The 16,298-nt window shown below is 40.5% G+C and overlaps 1 protein-coding gene across 18 annotated transcripts in view; it reads left to right on the top strand.

Annotated features, from left to right (window-relative positions):
• Positions 1–954: 954 nt before the first annotated feature.
• Positions 955–16,298, top strand: part of LCORL (ligand dependent nuclear receptor corepressor like) — a 167,035-nt gene continuing 151,691 nt past the window's right edge. For 9 of the 18 annotated variants that reach the window (XM_079920917.1, XM_079920920.1, XM_079920916.1 and 6 more), the window contains exon 1: positions 1,252–1,509. In XM_079920917.1, coding sequence (XP_079777043.1) covers positions 1,344–1,509 — 166 coding nt within the window. In that variant the 5' untranslated portion in view covers positions 1,252–1,343. Of the gene's footprint in view, positions 1,056–1,251; positions 1,510–2,508; positions 2,547–16,298 lie in introns of those variants that run through there. The other 9 variants (XM_079920927.1, XM_079920928.1, XM_079920910.1 and 6 more) reach the window with 6 other exon arrangements.

Below are 16,298 nucleotides of genomic sequence, written 5' to 3'. Positions count from 1 at the left end.
AGAATTAAAACATATTTCCCACAAACTTGTGCATAAATTCCCAGTAATCCACAGTACTTCTCAGCAAACTGTGTGTGTCATAGCTTCGGTTAGGCCCCCTGCACGTATACAGAAATGCATGCACAATCACTGTGGGGCAAAAGTTAAAAATGTCATTGGAGTTTATATCTAATCAAAAGCTTTCTCTCTCTCTGAAGAAATATTTCCTCTAGCTCAGCGCAGAATTCATTCCACAACATTTAAGTGCTAAATCCCGTGCTGCGCACTGTATTAGGGTTAGGCAAGTGAAAGACGACACGGTACACAAGACTTAATGGGTCGCTGTCCTCCAGGAGTTTACTTTTTGCGGAGCATAAAAGTGTCCCCTTTTGGAGTTTTCACCCAGCCACCTCCAAGCCCCCCGTAAACGATTTCCGGTGAAAAGCCCCGCAATCTTTCCCTAATCTTTACAAATATTCTCGCTTTCCGAGATGTCATCGCCCTGGAAACTGAAGTTACTATGGGTTCTCTCTCTGGACATTTGGCAGTTATTTCCGATGCAGCCGAATGACCGGCTTGTTCCTTCTCAGCAGCGACGAGATCACAGTGACCACCAAAAGTTTCCAGCACTTAAAGCACAAAGCGCAGCCCGAAACTTCAAGATACCGACAACTCTAGCGGCTTCCACCGCCTTTCTATTGTGAATCCTAAGGAAGTTAAGGTGGCTGGGTCGGACCCCGCAACGCGCGCAGCGCACTGCCCTGAGCGGTAAACCCACAAGCCGCACACAGAGCCGAGAAGCCGAAGGCCAGGCTGCAAACCCAAGTGTGCGAAGGGTACGGAAACACGCCCATCCCTGGTGGACTACAAGAACCGGCATGCACCGCGCCGCGGCAGCAAGCTCCGCTTCGGGACCCCAGCGCAAGGAGACCTGGGAAGTGAAGTCTCCGGGAGGCCGGAGTCGCGTCGCGAAGACAGAAAGGAAGCGTTGCTAGTCCGCTCCATTAGCACGCCGGTTCCTGGCGGGGCTCTGAGCCTCTGGCTCCTGCTCAGGGTTTTCGCGGGCGGCGGGAGCGGTATGGCTCGCTTGAGTAAACTCCGGGGGGAGGGGAGACAGGGGAGTAGATGGGGAGGCGGGGTCAGCGGAAGCGGCAGGTTGCTTCCTTCTCCTCACGCTCCTTCCCCGCCTCTCCCAGAGGGAGCGGTGGGAGGGGGAGGGAAGGGCAGAGGGAAGGTAGTGTGACACGTGTCAATCAACCCCCCTCCGGGGGGCGCGCGCTCCGGGGCTCGCGCCGAGGGCTCGCGCCCCTGCCTCGTGCCTGCGCCGCTCGTATGTAAATGAGGGCGCGTGACGCGGGACGCAGATGGACAAGGGAAGAGAGAGAATGGCCGCTGCCGCCGCCGCTGCTGCCGCCGCCGCCGCCGCCGCCGCCGCCGCCGCTCAGTGCCGGAGCCCTCGGTGCGCGGCGGAGAGGAGAGGATTCCGGCGGGAACTCGACTCTTGGCGCCACCGCCTCATGCACTGTGTAGGTAAGAGAGACACGGGCCGGGGCCCCGGCTCCGCGCGGCGACGGCTGCCGCAGCCCGAGGAGTTTGTGGCAGAGGGGTTTAGTTGAATCTCCCGTTCGGGTCAGTTCATTGGGGGAGCGAGATGGGAGCGGCGGCGGCGCGGCGGATCCGGCGCTCGCCTTTTGTCTGGGGGCTCCTCGCCCGGCGCGGTCCGCGCTCCTTTCCCCTCCTCAGCTCTTTGGCTCCCCGGGAACTGTTAGTTCGGACCCGCTCGCCGAGCCCCCAAGGAAACGGCTCGCTTGCGCTCTCCCCGAAACTCCTCGGCGCCCCTGGCCGCTCGCTGTCCACCCTGTCAAGAGGGAGGAAGCGGGCCGGTGGGTCGGCGACCGGCCGGAGAGGAGCCCGCGGGCAGAGCCGGCGGGAGGAAGGCGGGCTGGTCCGCGCCCCCGCCGGGTGCACACACACCCCCTTCTGCCGCCGGGGTCCGGGCGGGCCGACGCGACAGGGTTCCCGGGGACGGGGACCTGAACAACCCCCGGGTGCTCGTGGGGCGGGGGCCGCGGGTGAGCCGGCTGGGGGCGAGGGGCGGCGGGGGCGTCGCCCGAGGGGCGGGGGCGCCCAACTCTGCCCTCTCGCGCTCGGCGGCGGCGGCGCCGTGTGTACTCCTTTAAGAAGGAGCCGCTCGAGCGCTGACGGTTGGGATTTGAAGTTCTTCCTCCCTCTTTGGAAGTCTGGACGGAGGGGGGGTGTTGCCATGGCGACGGCAACCCCCCCGTTCTCCTCGCGGACGCCCCGAAGACTCGGGTCCTCTTTTACTGTCATGTGATGGACCCTTCCTTGCACAGACATGCACATCGCCCTCCCCAACTCCCATCCCCGTTCTGCAATTCCGTCTTCCCTTTTGGTTGGGTCGGAATCTTTCTGCTTCAAACTTCTGGGCTCCGGGCTGTCATTCTGAGGGTTGCTCACGGGTGGCGAGAGGTGGTGGGACCTCCCCACCTTGCCGCCGTCGCTGTTTTGTCTGAGTAAGACGTGTGCGTGGAGCTGTTATCCAGCAGGTTGGATAACACCGAGTGGGCACCGAGGGGATAACGCGGTTTATGGGATGGGGTGTGTTGTGTTTGTTTTGGAAGGGGTTGATGGGTGGGCGAGTAGAAGAGGTAGAGGGAAGGTTGCATTGTTTAAAGAGTGGATAGTGGCAGCAGCTTGCTCGACTGGCAGTTAAATCTTGGCATTTGGAGTTGAGGAGTAACCTTAGTGCCCTAAGAAAACAACTCTCTTACCCTGTTTCCATCTGTTCTTGCGCCACCTCGCGCCCCTTTTCCCCAAGCCCCCTCAGATTTGTTTGGTTAGCGCCTGAAGATCTTTCTTGTTTTTCACTAGTGAAAAGGAGGTCGTGGTAGGATAAACTAGTACAACTTCAAATTAGAAATGTGCACTGCAGAATACGGTGGATATAGGAAAACGTACGAGAAGGAAGTTTGCTCTGAGTAGGGGCATTTAAGTTATGTTCAAGCAATTCACTGTTTTACGCTTTAAAATATGTTTTGTTCTTATCTAAGGAAATGTTCTAGGAAATAGCTTTAGTCAGGTATTCATAAGTGATTTTATCTCTTTTTAAAAAGTGTAAAAAAACCCTCACGGTATTCTTATATAAAAATTTTAAGCGAAGGGTTGCTGGTGCTTCCCGAATACAAAATGGACCCTGTTTTTATAATTGCTTATGTAAAGATCTCTTCCACTGACAACCTGTTTGAAAATTGTTGAGTTCGTTCAGTTAGAATCAGGCAGGATGATAGCATTGTAACACTGGCTCGAGATACTATTGTGTTAAGTTTTGCCGAGGCACAGTTATTTGATGGTGTCTTTGGACAATTTTTATATTTTAGAATACTTTGGCTTTTTCTTTTTTCTCATCTTGCTTGTTTAGAAGCATTAAGTATGGCTTCGTCTCACAAAAATATATGTGCTTTTGAAAAATAGTCGAATTTTAATTAAACACAAAATTAATTGGATTTGATGGAAGAAGGGAAATAGGATGTCTTTCTGTCTTACCTACTTGGATATTCAAGTAGGATTGGAAGACATTGAAGATTGTGTTAATGCTGTGTGTCTAATATGTAGTCTCTGTATTACATTTTTAATGTAGTATACAGTTGTATCGTATTTGAAAGAAAATTTTTTCCTGAGCTCTAACTGTATTTGAGAATTATTTCCCACAGTCCCAGTCCTAGTCAGGAGACCTAGGAAGATCCATCTCATAGTTTGTTTTTATCATGCTTGTTTTTTAAATAAACAATAAAACTCTCTTAAGCAGGATATACACTGGTTGATTGGGTTTTTTTCAGTAGTCTATATGTGAAGCACCTACTCACAGTATGAATTGGGATTAAATGTATTTTGAGTAACTATTTTAAGTCACCTTTTGCTATTACTTTGTAAATATATTTGAAAAAAGCTATATTCTTTTTACTTTGCATGTGTGTATGTGTGTGAACATATATGTGTATATGTACTTCTGTATTGAATATTCATTGCTCTTATTGGTTGAAATTTTTATAAAATATTCTTTCTACCTTTAGGGAAGAAAATGATCCACAAGTCTTATTTTTAAATGAAATATGGAAATTGTAAGTAGTGTCTCAGGGCCTTACAGCAAATTAGTATTGAGCCAGTAGTGAAGTTTTAAAATCTCAGTTCTTAGCCTAAATCTTTAAAGTAATCTCATTCATTCTTTAAATAACATATATATTCTAATTTTATGAGCAAAAAGTTCATTTTCCTTGCCATGACTGCTTGTAGTTAGATAAGATGTTTAACTCTTGATATGGAAAATGATATTTACCTTTCTTTATTTGTGGAACTCATCTCTTTAGGTTAGGTTTATGGTTACTCTGTGATTTAATCCTGGTTTTTCTTTTTTTATAATTGAAGAGTTGTCCTGTAAGCTGTGTGGCCCAATTAATAGCTTTATTTACAATGTGGTGCTTTTTACAATTTGATTTTTCTCTGTAATCATCCTGTACTGTGCTATACTTTTGAATATGTTCATCTAACAAATGTTTGAGTGCTTACTGGATATAATAAATAGTATCCTAGTACTCAGCATGTTGAGTGATAACAGATATAGTCCTGGATCTTATGGAATTATATATGGAATATATAATTAGTATCTGATAAATCATATAATTTAAAGCAAAGTCAAGTCCAGGATAAAAGAAATGCATTAGTATATTTTTAAACATTATCAGGACTTGTGTAGTCCATTAGGATATTTGATCTGGGAAATAAGTTCTGTTTTGTTTTAACTTTTAATTTTGATATAATTTCGAACTTACAAGAAAAGTTGGAAGAATAGTACCAGGAACTCCTCTATACCCTTACCCACATTCACCAATTGTATTACATTTTGAAGTATTTGCTTTATCATTCTTGCCTTATATCTATATCTTTTTTTTTTTTTCTGAACCATTTGAGGGTAATTTGGAGACATGATGCCTCTTTACCCCTAAATTCTTCAGTTATATTTCCTAAAGCCAAGGACATTGGCTTACCTAACTACAGTATAGTTATTAAAACCAGGAAATATGACATTGACATACTATTAATGATACTATTATCGAATTCATAATCCATATTCAGATTTTATCCACTTTACTTTGTAAGCTTTTCCCCCTAGCTAGGATCATATATTGCATTTGGTTGTCCTCTTTTAGTCTCTTTAAATCTGGAACACTTTCTCAGCCTTTCTTGTATTTCTTGACCTTGACATTTTTGAAAAGTACAGGAGAGTTATTTTGTAGAATGTCCCTCAATTTGAATTTGTCTGTTGTTTCCTCCTGATTAGATTGGTTATGCATTTTTGGCAGGAATATCTCTGAAGACATGTTCTGTCCTTCTTAATACATCATATCTTGAGATTCATAATGTTGTTTTGTCCCAGTGTTGGTGATGGTAGCTTTGAAAATCTGGTTAATGTGGTATTTTCCATATTTCTCCCTGAAAGTTACTATTTGTTCTTTTGTAATTAATAGGTAATTTGTGGGGAAATACTTTTGAGGAACAGGATATTTACATAGTCTCATCAAAACTTTACCCACAAGTTTTAACATTCATTCATGATTTTTCTAGCTTCATCATTCTGTAACTAGTAGTTGATATTCTGTCATAAAGCAGTCTATCCTGTCTTCTTTATTTATTTTTGTTAGTTATTTTCATCCGTATGAACTCATGGGTTCTTATTTTATTCAGTGGTTAAATCCATTACTGTCATTATTTTGATTTCCAAATTGTCCCAGGTCTGGCCAGTGGGAGCCTCATCAAGCTATCCAGTGTTTTTTGACAAATCACATGTCTCCCCAACCCCTCCCTGCCCAATGATTATTTTTGAGCACTTCCTTCCTGCCCAAACAAGATATTCCAGGTTCATCTTGTACTTCACATGTCCCAGCCCCGACATCAACCATTTTTCCAAGGAGCCCTCCATTCTTTTTAGTGGAAAATAGATTTAGATACCAAAATATGAACACGAGGTGTCAGGACTGTTTTTTTTTTTTTTGCGATACGCGGGCCTCTCACTGCTGTGGCCTCTCCCGTTGCGGAGCACAGGCTCCAGACACGCAGGCCCGGCGCGGCCACGGCCCACGGGCCCAGCCACTCCGCGGCACATGGGATCCCCCCGGACCGGGGCACGAACCCGCGTCCCCTGAATCAGCAGGCGGACCCGCAACCACTGGGCCACCAGGGAAGCCCCCAGGACTGTTTTTAAGCCCTCTTTTTCTGATTCAGAAGTTAATGATCAGTGTAACCAGTGTAACTGATTTGCCTAAGGTTACAACAGTAAAACAATGAAGATTTGATTAGAATCATTTAATAAACTCCAACATACCATTGCTGTCCAGTAGAAATAAAATGGGTGCCAAATATATTATTTAAAATTTTCTAGTAGCTACATTAAGAAAGCATGTTTGATTTAGCCCAATATATTAAAAATATTTTAACATTAATCCATATAAAATTGTTGAGTTAGTTTACATTCTTTTTAAAACATTAAGTCTTTGAAATCAGTTATTATAGCATATCTCAGTTTGGACTAGCTACATTTCAGGTGCTTAGTAGCCTCATGTGGCAAATGGCTACCACATTGGACAGCACAGTTTTATAGTGTAGTGACTCCAGCCAAGGCTTGATTACCTTGGTACCACTTTTTCAAATCTGTTGATACTAACCAAACTGATAGCTTTCCCCAAATCTTTTATTCCCCAAATCTTTTATTTGAATAACGTAATATAGTGAATGGGAATATAGGCACTGGAGCTAGACTACCTGTGTTTGAACTCCAGCTCTCTAGCTGTTACCACCTACCAGGGTGGACAAGTTACTTAACCTTTCTGTACTTCAGTTTCTTACCTGTAAATTGAAGATAATGAGGTTGTTCGAAAATTAATTGTGTTGATATATGTTAATATGTGTCTGCCATATAGAAAACATTCCATAAACATTTGCTGTTAATATTATTTATACAGGTTATTAAAAGCTTTGAGCTTTATGTTTTTGCCAGTAGATTCTTTCTGGTGGGAATGCTGATGAACAATGAAGAGATCATGAGGCATGTTAGAGAAAAAGATAGTAAAGGCTTGAAAGATCTATATTCTAGGGTATTCTTGAGCCGTAGAGTCATGGAGTTTAAGAATCACAGTATAATCACTTAGCTTGATCTTCGCTTTTTATGTATAAGAAAAGCAAAAGGCATTTGATGCCGTCCTACGTTGCAAGGAACATTTTGGCTTTGTGGTAGCTGAATACAAGAAATCTGTTTAAATTCATTTAAAAAAATCTGTATCATTATATCATCTTGAACCTACTCTTTGTTGGTACCTACTCTCTGTACTCTTCCTGTTAACCACATCACTGTCTTAGAGTTCTACACTCTGCAGGTGTTTGCAGAGTAGACTTTTCCAAACTACCTGCCCCATTGATAATCAGCAGTATCAGGGGCAGAAGATATTCTCTTCCTCTATTTTTTAACCTCTGAAGAAGTTATGGGAGCACTTCATAGAGCTATAACACTTAAAGATGGGATAGTCCAGGTAAATAAAGTTCTAGATAATCAACTTGACACTTCTTTCCGGCTGCTTCTTGCCTCCTACTCTTATTTTTCCACCAACTTCTACCTCATCTTGTCACTATTGCTATGTAAATTCTGGAAGAGTAGATTTACTTAGAAATCTGGATTTGATGAGAACTGGTATGAATGGGTCAACTACCCAAAAACTTTGCACAACTGTCTTTTCAGGCACTAGCAGATTTTTTATCCATTAAAAAAAGATGTGAATTAAAGCACTATCTAATAATATGTATCAGGCAAATGGAATCTGTGATGATCATGAGTAGTTGGGTGGTAAAGACATATCCAAATTTCTCTGTAAATAGGCACATTGTGAATTTTGCTTGTAAAATTTGAAATTCTGTGTACTCTTGGATTGTATACTTGGAAGTTCTGCCATCCTTGGGTTCAAGCAGTATATGAATTTCGTATATTTGCATATGTTAGAAACAGGCTGTATGCTGGTCTGAGCATATCACATGTATTCTCCTTTCTGTGTGGTGCTGTCTCTTCCTGTCCATGCTACTTCCCTTGGCTGGTTACATGTGTGTATCCCTCCCTGTTTGGCTGGGTACTGTGATAAGTTCCTGTTATGTCACCAGAAGTAGCTATTATGTATCCTCCATGCTCCCCTGGTTTATCTTTCAATCCTGGTGTTTAATTCTTCCACCACTGTGCAGTCTTGGGAGGAGCAACAGAGGCGTGTAGATTTTTGGATATGCAATTTTTTCTTCCTTTTTGGTAAATCCAGTTTTTCAATTATAATCTCATACGTTATTGAGGTTTAGAGTTTCTATCTTTTTCTTTTTTGATAATATTCCTTCTTTTTTGGGTGTGTGTGTGTGTATTTTATTCACCACAGAATAAAGGTAGGAGGCTGTGACTAGGCCCAGACCAACCTACTGCTACCATTAGGAAACTAATTAAGGTAACAATGCCATATTTATATTTGAAGAATGGCACTTTGCTCTTAATAAAGCTAAATAAAAATTTGTTTTGAGGCTTTTTATGTTTTCTAGAAAACAGCTTCCAATGAAGAATCACTTTTCTATATCTCCTTTCCTTTTATATGGTTCTCCCATTAATTGGCAACAACGCTGCTTACTTATATTTGCTTCTTTGTTTTTCTTTTCTCTTTACCTTGATCTATTACCAAGTTATTATTATTTTCTTTACAATATCTCTTGGATTCAGTTTTTCTGATGAAGTGTTAAGCACTTGGGCCGATTTAGGTAAGACTCTAGTTTATATCAGTATCTGCATCATTGATTTTACTGTCCTTCAGTCTAGCTTATAACCTATATTAAATCATTATTTGGAATAGCTACTTTGATTTTGTACTTTACAAAGCAGTAGTGTCTCCCACTTGTCTTTTTTCATCAAATGAAAGCTCCTGACCGTATCCAGTTAGTTGGTCATAGTCCACCGGGCTCCTTCCCTGTTCGTTTGCCTGGTTTCTTCTTTAGACAGCCCAGCCACTTTTATCTGCCTTTACTTCTGTTTTGTACACATTGCTCCAAATTCTTGAGTATCTTATTAATCATAACAGCTACCCTGCCTGCATCCTCAGTTGTAGCCTAGAGTCTTTTCTAAAATATTTCTTGAAAAACGAGTTTGAGGCTTTCTCTGTTAATTCAGATTGGCCAGTTCTTTTCTGATGGCTATGTGTAAGGTGTGTATGTAGGGAAGAAGCTTTGTCCAGTCGTCTTCATATTTAAATAGTAAACTATTTAGTAAACAGTTTAGGGACAAGGGGCTAAGTCTTCACAAATGGTAAAAAGGATTAAGAATTGAAAGAACATAGTTCCTTTTTTAGCCTCTATTGTTTTAACCTTAGGCACGAGTCATTTCACTTTTCATAGCTGGAAATCTACAGATAATAGATTTATAGCTGTCCTTAAATGTTCACTATCTTTTGTTTTTATGAAAGGTGTTAAAATACTTATATAGTAGTGGTTTCTGGGCTAAAAATATAAATTAAGGAATTACCAGCATAAAGATGATATTTAAATCCTTGAAATGGATGAGACCACCTAAGGGTAAGTGATAGTATAACTAGAGAGGAGTACTCAGTACCATGTCTTAAGGAATCTTAGCATTCCTTGGATGGAGGAAGAGGAGCCTCAAAGGAAAGCCACTGGACTTTCACACTGAAAAGTAAGGCCATTGGCTATGTCGGAAAACCAGGAGAGATGGTATTACCAAATCTAAGAGAAGAGTGTTAAAATAAGGAGGGATTGTTACATGTTGATGAGATGTCAAGTACCCTTAAACAGGGAAATGTGCATTGTTTTTGGCAGCATGGAAGTTCTTAGTGACCTTGACCAGATGGATTTCAGCAGAGTGGCAGGGATGGAAGCTATATTGTAATAGGTTAGAAAGTATTTAAGATGTGTGGAAGAGGAGAAACCATTTGAGAAGCTACATTTTGAGGAAGAACAGATGTATAGAGCAGTAATTGGAAGGATGTGGGATCTAGAGATGTTTGTTTCATGCATGGATAATAAGATGGAGAATACTTTTTTGAATTGATAATATCCATGATTACTTTATATGTTAATTAAGCTGAGACTTGATAGCAACAAAATATTGAGAGATAAATAGAATGGGCTTGGTTTGCATCACTGAATGTGAACTCTAAAATTGTTTCGTTTTCTCTTCAAAACATATTTTCCTAATTAAGTTCATCAAGTAAGATATGGTTTGTGACATTAGTGTGTTACACAGTTTAAAAGATTGATTTTTTCCAGTTAATTTACTGTTGTCAGTCAATCATCAAATATCTTGAGTCCTAATGTGTGCTGGTTGATGGGAGTGTAATTCTATGTTTCTTCCTTAACCAGGTTCTGAACTAGAAATAGACTTAGGAATCAGGGATCGAAATGTTAGCTCTTTAGATGGTAAGGTTGTATTGAAGAACCTGGCTTGTAGCTGAGGCCAGAATTAAGACAATATCATCCTGAACTGAACTTACCAACCTATCAAAGACAGAGCAGCTAGAGCTGCAGGCCTCTTCTAAAATACAAGGAAGCTCTACCCCATGTGGTTTGCTTATAGGTAGGTAGGACCATCTAGGCAGAATGAACGGTAGGCTTGAACATGCATGAAAAGTGACCTTTAAAACATTAATCCATTCCACTAGGAACACCTATCAGCATGTTGCCAATACTAGTTATTCCTCTCTCCTTTGGTAGGATGAATAAGGGGTAGAGAAAAGAGCAGAAGCTTCTTCCAGAATACTTCCCCTAAAAAACGTGATAAGAATTAGGAGAGGTGGGAACTGTGAGTTGGGTAAAAAAGCTAATTCCTACACTAGGAATTCTTTGCTTTTAAAGAGCTCACAGTTATCAAGGATGTTAAGTATTAGAGATGGCATAATATAATGGAAAGGCTTAGGAGACAGCAATTAATTTTGATTTGAAGAATCTGAAATGACTAGGCTTCAAAGGATTGACTGAAAGCTGGGGTTGGCAGACTTTTTTTTGTAAAGGGCTGGATGTAAATATTTTAGGCTCTGTGGGCCATATGGTCTTTATTGCAAGTACTCAACTCTGCTGTTGTAGCACAAAAGCAATCTATAAATGAATGAACATGGCTGTGTTCCAATAACAAAATTATTTACAAAAATAGGCAGATTTGGTCTACTGGCCATGGTTTGCTGATGCCTAAGTTAAATGATCCAGCAGAAAAGTAGGTTGGAAGGAACAGGTTGAAGGATAGTGTAAACAAAGGTATAGAAGTTTAAGTAATGTATATTCTGAAAATATTCAGCACTCTAGTGTCACTGGAGTATAGGGTGGGAGTAGGAAGTAGGACTGAAAGTATAAATTATGGCATCTATAAGGAGGAAATTATAAGCCTTTGAAGTTTTTTTTTTTAATGGGTAATAAGCATGATCAGATAAGTCGGCTTATTTTCATTTTGAACATCTGCTGTTGGTTCAGGTTTGAGGGTTTTTTTTATTTCTAATAGTTTTAAGAAGCTCAAATTGAAGCAGCCCTTTTGAGTCAAAACTGGGAAAACGAGCAATCTCCACTTCAGTAAATTAATTAAGATATTGGATTGCTGAAGTACTCTCAGATGGCACCCTTCTCTTTTGCTTGGGTTCTGAACAACTTGAAAATTAAAACAAGGAGAAAGATGGAAGTAGAATATTACTTTTATTACTAATAGAGGCCAGGCTAGAGAAATAGGTTGGTGAAGGAGTCAGGTGTTCTGGCATAAGCCAATTTATCCACCCGGTGCTAGGCATACTAGGGAAGCAGAGCGGAATATGAGCTCTCTGTGAGTATGTTCTCTCGATAGCTACTCCTAAGGGTCTACCCAACTATTCTTTACAAAATCACCAATCAGATCAGTCTCTTCGCTTCCGTAGGAGTGAAGAGAGGCTCAGATTGTGCTTATGCCCATCCTTCCTCATAGAAACAGGGAGCAAGGAAAAGGTGTTACTCCTGTAACAATCAAGGCTAATTTTTGCAGAGTTGTATCTGGGCATAAGTGTACTGGAAACAATACAATTGTCATTATACTGAAAACAACTCAAACTTGCATATTTTAAATATTTTTTAAATATTTAATTCTAGTGTTTGAAACACTCATATATTATTTAAACTCTTAAAATAAAATTGGTAGTCTTGTTTTTTTGATGAACTAGATTTTTCTACAGGCCTGTGTAAGATACTTAAATAAAATGCATATTTGGCTAGAAAAGAAAGACAAGACTTCCTTCTTTATCAATTTTCAATTGACTTTTTAAATTTAGAAGGAATTAATATAAAAGAATTGACCACTGTTTCTTTAAGTGGAAAAAGCAGATACTTTGACAAATAGATTAGCCTTTTAATTAGCTTGGATTATGGGTGCTTATGCAGTTTATTCACTGGTATCTCTCTCTCTCTCTCTTTTTTTTTTTTTTAAATGTCATCAGTTGTTCTTCCTTGTTCCCTTCTTCTTTCCTTTCGGAACGTTTCAGTACTGAAACCATCAGGTGGGACCAAACAAAGTGTCCACACTGGTTAGGGTATATGGGGGGAGGGGGCATGTCCTCTTGAAGGAGTGGGTATATCAGAGCCTGGCAGGGTTGAGGAGGGTCCCCATGTGGGTTGTTGGAGCTGGAGGTATGAGGAGCAGTCTGAATAGGAGGGGCGCACTAGTGTGAGGTGTTGGAGCCAAGCAGGGTCAGATCGGTATTTGTGAAGGTGAGTAGCCTGGTACAGAGTAAGAGGGATAAGAGGGCATCTACTAGGAGGTGATGGCCACCAGGCGTGGCAGCAGAAAGTCATCTGTGTAGGAGGGTAGCCTGGTTTGGGTGTATTCAGCCTCAAGTTGGATATTGTGGGAGTCCATGGTTGGCGGCATCCCAGTGCAATATCAGAACCTGAGGGTGGGGAGAGGAAGACATCCCAGTGGAGGATCAGCTCAACATGGGATGTTAGTGCCTAAGCAAGATGAGGAGGATATTCTTGTAAGAGAAGTGCCAGGCATGAGGAATAGGGGAGGTTATACCTGTGGAGGAAGTATGTGGGTGTTGGGGCAGAGAGGGGTAAAGAGAGCGTCCATGTGGGGATGGGGAAACAGCCACAATGGGAGGCTGGTAACATACAGGGAGACTAGTCAAATAAATCCTTAAGGATAATGGGAGCCAGCCTGTCACTGTCTGAGAAGGGAGTTACCATTATGGAAGTGGAAAAAACTAGAATGCTTTCTGTAGTGTTGGATTGGAAAAGAGATATTGGTGTGTGAATTCATGATTTTTCTTATATATAGATGTAGAATAAAGAAATATACACTTATGCCCTAAACTGTTCACTGAGAAGGCACCTAGGAGCAGTGACACCCCAATAGCAGTGAGCATGATGCTTCATTGTTAATTTCCTGATTTTAATGGTCATATTTGTAAGAGAATGCCTTTGTAGGAAACGCTTATTAAAGAATTCAAGGGTGACGGGTTATCACGTAGGCCATTTACTCTCAAATAGCTGGAAAAGTAAAAGGTTTTACCATACTTAAAACATTTTCTGTAAATTTAACATTGATACAAAGTAAAAATAAATACTTAAAAGCAATGTCATTAGTCTAAATATTACATTCTCTTGAATTAATCACTTTCAGCCCTTAAAATCTCATAGTTGGTAATATATAAACTGACACTTTTCAACACTAAGAATTGCCCTTTGAAATAATGATAGCTAATGTCTATTGAATGCTTACCATCGTGTGTTAGACACTGTGCTAATAAGCTTTTATTTGTATTAATCACATTTAATTTTCACATGAGAAATAGTACAATTTTTATCTTCATTTTACAGATGAAAAAACCAAGGCTTAGAGAAGCTGACTTGCCGAAGACTTTTCATCTAGAAAATATAAAGATAGAATTAACATATAAGTCTATATTACTCTTTTGGTGAAACCTAGTTTAAAAATTAGCAAGTCTGATCCCTCCTGCTTTCTGATCAGATAGTTGCATTTAAAACTTTAGTACCAGAGCTGTTCTCTATTTTATTTCAGAACTTTGAAATCAGGAGTAGGGAGAAGTATTCTGGGTCTAGACCTCCTTGGCCTTTTGTTCCTGGCCCTGGAATAAGAGAGAACCAGGGGCTTCTGTATTTGAATGCACATATTACAGTTAAGTGTTCCCTTGAGATGGGTTAGTCAGGGAATAATATCCCCAAATTTCTTTCTTGGTCTTAACATTGGGAACGGGGCGGGGGGGGAGGTAAGAACATAGAGTTAGTGGGGCAAGGGATTACCCCAGCATAGATTGTCAATGTTAAGTTTTAGTCTTGATGTAAAGATATACAGTTAACCCTCTATCGCAATTCCAAGAATGACGGCCATCCCCTTTCCAACTCTTTTGAACTTTTCCCAAGAATGGCAAGTGATCAAATAGAAATAGCTGATGACAATTTATTGTTTCATTTTAGCTATCCTTTGCCTATGCTCCCCTTTACCCATTTAGCGTAGTATAGGAAAGTAGTGCCCTGGTAAAATATGTGTTTGGGTTTGTTTGTTTTTTTAACACTAATATTATGGCATCAGCTTAATCTTTACTTGTTTTTTCTCCTTTGCCTTATTATTTGACCTTTTAATATTTCTATTCTAGCACAGATATATACAACTCATAAATGAAGTAAAATTTCCCTATATGACTACAGATTAGCTTACTTACCTAACTTATCTTACTAAGTTATCTTAGTTAACTAATTTATCTTCATTCTTCTCCTCAGTATGAACCCATAGGTGCTTTCATCCTCTGTCACAGAGTGAGTTTTTTCTGACTCTTTCATTCTTTAGACCTATTCTGAAATTGCTGTTTTGTTTTTTATCAAGAATAATTGGATTTTCAGTGTGGAAGGAAGCATGGCCATCTGCTATAATCCTTTCATACATCTCTTTTCTCTTCATAATTTTTTTCAGTAAATATTTATGGGCCAGGCATTGTGCTAGGTGACTCAGATGCATTAGATTGTCTTCGTGAAGCATAGTCTCGTAGTGAAGACAAGCCTCTCCTACTCTGAAGTGTGGTAAATGGTATAATAGAAGCACATACAGTATTAAAGTTGTGGTATAGAGAAGAGTGATCAGGTTTCTTTGTATGGGTCCAGGAATGACTGTGGGACATGAGAAGAGAAAAGAGAAATAGAAGCTGAATCATGGAGAAACATCTAAGCAGAATATAACAATAATTATTATTATTTTAAATTATTTTATTTTACTGTTCATTAGGCATTAAGTGCTTAATTACACTAGAATTCATTTGATTTTCAAAACAGTCACATAAGTAGAAACTATTTTTATCATCCCCACTTTACAGATAAGGAGGTTAAGTAACTCACAGGTAGTGGAAAACCATTGAAGGATTTTAAAGCATGGGAGTGACATAATTTAATTTGTGGTTTTATAAGATTACTTGGCCAGTAGAGTAATAGGAGAATAGGACAGGCAAATCAATCGGGAATGTCAGGATAGCCCAACTAAGAAATAATGAGGCTCTGAAATAAGGGTAGTGGTAGAAATGGAGGAGGGAGAAGAATTCAAGAGATAAGTTATTACAATCAACAGATTTTAGTCATAGATGAGCTGTGGGCATACAGAAAAATGAGAAAGTAGAGAATCATTTCCAGGCTTCTGTTTAAGAGGCCTGTTGGATTGTGGGACCATTATCCAGGATAGGACATAGAGCGGTTTTCATATTTGAGATAGTAGCGTCAGTATATAGGCATATCAATATCTAGGATCAACCATTAGGGTGTGGTAGTTTGCTGTAAGCCAGTTTGTTGCAAGAATATGTACAGCAAGACCGCTAAGGAAACCAATCATACAGTGGAATACAGTAGAGTATAAATTCTGAGCTTTCTTAACTTAGAAATTTTGCTGCAGGAATGATGTGGCACCTCTGCATTCTTGAATTCTTAACATTTGTAGGTCCAGGGGTGGCTTTGGACCTTGATTATTATCATGTGTGGTGTTTCGTTTCCCTCCCCGCCCCCCCCACAAATTTTATCCATTATTATCTGTCAGGAAAATACAGCCTAGATAGACTTAGTAATTTTATGTTGTATTTTTTTGTTTAGTATGTGAATAACTTTATAGTTATAAGTAATTTGGAAAGACTACCTGAAGTCAGTTTTCACAAATTGTGTCGAAGTTAGTAGAGTGAATGTAACATGGTTCACAGTAGGTTTTAGACTTCCATAGCTTT

The sequence above is a fragment of the Stenella coeruleoalba genome (genome assembly GCF_951394435.1).
Source record: "Stenella coeruleoalba genome assembly, chromosome: 4".
Lineage (NCBI taxonomy): Eukaryota > Metazoa > Chordata > Mammalia > Artiodactyla > Delphinidae > Stenella > Stenella coeruleoalba.
This window is presented reverse-complemented; position numbering and strand designations above follow the sequence as displayed.